Source organism: Callithrix jacchus, chromosome 3 (assembly GCF_049354715.1).
Source record: "Callithrix jacchus isolate 240 chromosome 3, calJac240_pri, whole genome shotgun sequence".
Taxonomy (NCBI): Eukaryota; Metazoa; Chordata; class Mammalia; order Primates; family Cebidae; genus Callithrix; species Callithrix jacchus.
The window spans coordinates 140,216,237-140,222,278 of NC_133504.1; the positions used below are offsets into that span (position 1 = coordinate 140,216,237).

Consider the following 6,042-nt stretch of genomic DNA (forward strand, 5'->3'; position numbering starts at 1 on the left):
AGTGCTCTAATAAGGGTAATATTCTAAGTGCGACCCAGGGGGTTGCAATGGCTAACTGTAGAGGCGAATAAAGAAAGGCTTCAAAAGGATGAGACGATAGCTCATCAGGTGGCAGTGGAAGAGAGTATGTTTCCCTCATTATCGGCGTGTCAATTTCCCGTCTGAGTCCCTTGAAACCCCAGGACTGATGGTTGTGAAGCAACAGGCAAATGACATGAGTTCCTTTCAATATGGCAAGCTCTTGCATGCAAACCTCCACCTTAGGACCCCAGTTCTAGATGGGGCGTGGTTGCTCAGCGCGTGGGGAATGAGGGGAGGGAGGAGCAGGGGAGGAGACGTGGGAAGGGGAACACCTACCGCCCAGGAAAGACAGCTGAGGAGGCCGTGGCGGGACTCTGGTGATCAGAGATGGGGAGGTCAATACTGCGGCGCTGGGAAGCAACACGGTTTCCTTGGCCTTGCAGGGCTTGCGGGGCTCACGGGTTTGGCGGGCCTGGCGGGACTCACAGGCCTTGCGGAGTTTGGGGGCTGCACGGGGCTCATGGAGTTCGTCGGGTGCATAGGAATCCCGGGGCTCGTGGGGCGCATAGGGCGCGTGGGGCTCAAAGGGCTTGTAGTGCTCATCACATTGCTCGGAGTCGTCTGGCTGGTCTTGCTCCCGGATCTTCTCGGGCTCCTCGGCATTCTTGACTTCCTCGGGATCCTCGTACTCCCCAAGGTCGCTGTGAGTGTCGAGAATCCTGAGCACAGTGGGCTTCTGGACGACTTCGGAGCAAGTGGATATTTCTGTTGAGTCCTGCCCATCGATCACCTCGGACGGCGGAGACGAACCTGGAAACTCTTGGTTCTCCATTCGCGCCAGAAGCTTCTGTCGCACGCGGCGCTCACCCTCCCGGCTGGCTGCCCAGGCGCAGTTTGCCTCCCACGCGCTGCTCCCAGGATGCCGGGGCAGTTTGCGCCAGTCCACGCCCAGCCCCGCCCCGCCCCGAGCCCCACACAGCCCCGCCCCAGTCTCACGCCCCCCCGAGCCCCGCCCTGGGCCCACACAGCCCAGCCCTATCCCCGCCCCATCCCCGCCTCCAACCCTCCGAACAGCCCCGCCCCAGTCTCACCCTCCCGAGCCCCGCCCTAGCCCCACACAGCCCCGCCCCAGCCCCGCCCCGATCCCAACCCCCCCCAAACAGCCCCGCCCCTGCGGGAACCCAGCTCCGCCCCTGCGGGAACCCAGCTCCACCTCACGCCGTCTTCCTACGCGTTGTGGTTGCCTAGGGGGCGCACAGTTCTCCAGGACCTTCGGGGCGCATCCGGGCGGAGAAAAACCAGAGGCGCGTCGGTGGAGATAGGAGACGAGTTCCTGACCCTGTTGCCCGTGTCCAGGGCGAGAATTCTCGTCTGCTGTCTTTCGCGGAGGCCCTAGGGTAGAAGATGTCAGTTCTAATCTAGTTAGGGCGCCCCTCAGACCCCAGAGCCAATCTATATAGAGACTGTGCCCAGAGGTTCACGGATACAATCTCTATACAGGCTTTTGTCCCCTAATCATGCTGGGAGAGGATGCTGAGACTGATAATATTCTAAGACCCTCAATCTCTACCGCTGATTTCCATCAATTTCTAGTTAAATACACAGCAATCAGAATGGAGCCGGGGCGGGGCGGGGGGGGGGGCGGGAGCGGAGGAGTGCGAGGGAGCTGGAGGCACCAGTGCGACATTTGACATGAGCTTACATTCAAGAAGAGTCTCAAAGTTGGATGTTTTACTTTATCTCCACATGAAGTTCTACACACAGTCACAAAGAAACACTGGATTAAAAGAAAATTATATTCATCTACAACTTGTGTCTCATTACAGGACTCACTATCTACTGAAGTATGCTATAAACTACTTTTCATACAGGGCTGTAATTATCTTGTGAACAGTACAACTGTGTGCTGTGTTCTGTGGGTGCGTCCATTAATTTGGTAACTGTGATATCTTTTATACCACAATTTTTGTAACCCTGTTTTTGGCATTCCCCCTTTTTTGTCACTTATTATACCAAGAGACTTTAAAAACTTAGGTGGCCTGGCCCTCTCTCAATCATTGAGGAGTGCTTTCAGCTAATTTTCATGGTGGCGACAGTGTGGTAGAGGGGAATAGAAGTGGTGGAGTTTATTTTCAAGGAAAGGGACTAGAGGTGTTAAGGAATAAGTTGTCTGTTAAAGTATATAGTAAACCCAAGTACCCCTTTTGCCCATTGCTGGGTATTCCTTCCTTGTATGTACTTAATCTTATAGATGCTAAGAAAAGTTAGAAAAGAAATATTTTGGATTGCGAATGTTATCTGGAATGGAACTAAGAGATTCATTCTAGCATATGTGTATGTGAATCAGACAATCTCCTTCAACCTCTCTTTGACATAGATGTGTGTAGTAACGTATGGAAATTCAAAAAATATCGCCCAAAACTTGGAAGGAGAAATACAGCTACTTCTCAGAGAGTTTTAACTCAACCTGTAAACTCATCAGGGAGGAGTTATGCAAATCCACCTTTAATCAGTAAAACTAGTCCATGACTAAATGAAATGTCTTCAAAAGTCCAAAGAACGGGTCAATTGAGAGACAGGGATTCAGCCCACAATGGACGTACAGAGACTCATAGAGGCTGTGCCCTTTCAAAAACTGCAGAAAGGAGGGGATCTAAGCCAACACACTGCAATTGTTACAACCTGTCCTTTAGGCCCACTTGCTATGAAGGTGGTGCCACTATACATCAAAATATTCATGCTCGGCTTTCTTTCTTTTTTATTTGAGACAGGATCAAGCTCTGCTGTCCAGGCTGGAGTACAGTGACATGATCTTGACTCACTGCAACTTCTGCCTCTTGAGCTCATACAGTTCTCCTACCTCAGCCTCTTAACTGGGATTACAGGCACATGTAACCATACCTGACTAATTTTTTGTATTTTTTGTAGAGACAGGGTTTTACCATGTTGCCCAAGCTGGACTCAAACTTCTGAGCTCAAGTGATCCCACCTTGGCCTCCCAAAGTGCTAGGATTACAGGTATGAACTATTGCACCCGGCCCAGGCAGCTTTCTGACATGGCTCAGCTTCTCAAGGAGTCTGCTTATTGGGAAAGATTAGTAATGAGCACACAGAAAGAATTCTTGTCTATGTCTGTCTTAGTTCATTTTATGTTGCCATAATAGAAAACCTGAGACTGGTAATTTATAAAGAACTTATTTAACTCTCTCTCTCTCTTTTCTTTTTTAATAACGATGGGGTTTCTCCATATGGCCAGGCTGGTCTTGAACTCCTGATCTGAGGTGATCCACTCACCTCGGCCTCCCAAAGTGCTAGGATTACAGGCGTGAGCTGCTGCGCCTGGCCAAGAACTTATTTCTCATAGTTCTGGAGGCTGGGGACTCCAATCACATGGCTCTGGCATCTGGTGAGTCTTTCTTGATGCCTGGTAACATGGTGGAAGGGCAAATGGGTATGAAAGACAGGCACGAGGGGCTGGACTCACTTTATAACAACCCATTGCCATCATAATGACATCGCGATAATGTCACGGTGGGCCACTCTGGCCCTTCATCATTTCTGGATTCTACAGTGGCCTCTGAACTGGTGGAACTTCTGACTTTTACCTTTGATCACCTCTAATCATGACACCACACCATTTTTTTAAACCCTCAAGCTTTGCATTATAAGGTGTCCCATACTCTGGTCCTTCTCTCTCTCTCTGGTCTGCTTTGAGCCACTCCACATTACTGTCTACATTCTGACCTCCCTGCTCTTTTCTAAAGGGTCAAGCTTTTCCCATTTCGATCTCTTCTCACACCTGTTCCCATTGCCTGGAACCCATTTCTTCCCACTCTTTATATACCATCTCTTTTCTATCCTTTAGGGTTCAGCTTAAATATCACCTACTGAAAGAGGTCTTTCTGGGCCATATTAATTTTTTTGTTGTTTGTTTGAGACCCAGGCTGGAGTAGAGAGGCACCATCTCGGCTCACTGCAACCTCCACCTCCCAGGTTCAAGCTATTCTCCTGCCTCAGCCTCTTGAGTAGCTGAGATTACAGATGCCTGTCACCACACCTGGCTAATTTTTGTACTTTTAGTATAGGCAGGGTTTCACCATGTTGGCCAGGCGGAATTCGAACTCCTGACCTCAGGTGATCGGCCCACCTCAGCCTCCCAAAGTGTTGGGATTACAGGTGTGAGCCACCATGCCTGGACTTCCAGGCCATTTATTAATTTTTAAAATGTTGCCACCATTATTTTCTGATTCAGTTCCTTGCTGCAGCATAATTTGTACTTATTTTATCTGTTTATTTATTTTTGTGTATTTCCCCAGCTACAATGTAAGATCCTTAAAGACAGTGACATTCTCTGTCCTGGTCACTGGTATATTCCCTGTGCCAAGCACAGTGAATGACTGTAAATAGCTGTCATTATTTTGTCTTCCTGCCCAGAATCCCTTCCCTCTTTTTCTGAAGGCAGAACCCCCTCCCCTCCCACCTTCCACAGGGAACTTATTAAATATAGTTTAAGGAGCTGATCCTTCCTTCTAACCCAGGTGTGACCAATCCAGCCACAGTAATTGGTTCCAGGATGGATATGCAACCCCAGAAGAGCCAATTGGTATCCTTCCATGAGATTTAATGGAAGGCTTTTCAGAAAGGGAGGGTCCATGTTACTCTGGGATCATGAGCTATAAGAATGGCTTGTGTTAACAGCAGTTATCTTGCTACTCTGAGTAGGGAATCTGAGAATCAAACTAAGCAGAGGTTGGTGGGGCCAGGACATGGAGAAACAGTCTTATCTTTGAACTCATGAACTCCTAAATCCACCCATGTCCAGATTTTCCAGGATGATGAGGAAAAAAAAATTATTTCTTTTTGGGGTACACACAAATTTGAGTTGAATTTCCATTAAAACATTAATTTTGTAGAGACAGGGTCTTTCTATGCTGTCCAGGTTGCTCTCTACCTCCTGACCTGCAGTGGTCCTCCTGCCTCTACTCCCCAAAGTGTTGGGATTACAGGCCTGAGCCAGCGTGCCCAGTTGTTTTTTCTTTTTCTCTCTTTTTTTTTTTTTTAGACAAGGTCTTATTCCATCGCCCAAGCTGAAATGCAGTGATGCAATCACTGCTTATTGCAGCCTCCACTTTCCCAGGCTCAAATGATCCTCCCACCTTAGCCTCCCGAGCAGCTGCGACTACAGGCATGTGCCATCACATCTGGCTGGTTTTTTGCTTGTCTCTTTGTTTCTGGTTTGTGGTTTTTGAAGAGATGGGGTTTTGTCAAGTTGCCCAGGCTAGTCTCAAACTCCTGGGCTCAAATGATCTGTCTACCTTGGCGTCCCAAAGTGCTGGGATTGCAGGCATGATCCACTGCACCCAGCCTGAATTTCCATTATTTTTAACTGAAAGAGTTCTGGCACATCTTCTGGCACGTGGTGCTTCCAAAATGTTTACTGAATGAAAAGGCATGTCCGCTCTTGGTGTGCTAACTAAACCTACTTTCTGACATGACTCAACTTCTCAAGCACAGAAGGCTTGTAAGCCTGGAAGGCTGGCAACAGACACCAGGCTGTGGTAAATTCTCCAAGGTAGTATGCCACCCCAATAGGTCCATTGGGCAGAATACCAGCCAGGCAGCCTCTCTGACAACACCAACCTGTCTTGGTTGTCTAGTGCCATTTCTAAGTGCTATTTCTGTTAGAAACCCCCATGACACAAACCCTCGTCATTAGCCTGAGAGCATCTCAAGTACGGAAGCCCTGCTTTGTTAATCCTGGTGTCAGGCAATGACTGCCATGTTGGCACTTCACAGCTGTCCACTAAAGGAAAAACTCCAGCCACAACACTTGTTGCCAAAATGCAGAATCTAAAGTCAGAATCTGAGAGTAAAAAGACCACATAAGGAAGAACAGATATATTGTTCCCCATCCTGAAAGCTCTTGGTATTGTCTTTGAAATAAGCATCCAGAAACTTGTCTGTGTCTCTGATAACCTTAGAAAACCTAGAGAAGACACAAGCACATAGAATCAGAGTTTA

General features: G+C 48.3%; 1 protein-coding gene across 1 annotated transcript in view; it reads right to left on the bottom strand.

Annotated features, from left to right (window-relative positions):
* SPMAP2L (sperm microtubule associated protein 2 like) overlaps nt 1-917 on the bottom strand; it is a 76,706-nt gene extending 75,789 nt beyond the window's left edge. The window contains exon 1 of the mRNA XM_002745809.7: nt 358-917. Within this exon, the coding sequence (XP_002745855.4) occupies nt 358-853 (496 nt within the window). The 5' untranslated portion in view covers nt 854-917. The remainder of the gene's footprint in view (nt 1-357) is intronic.
* Nucleotides 918-6,042: the final 5,125 nt, after the last annotated feature.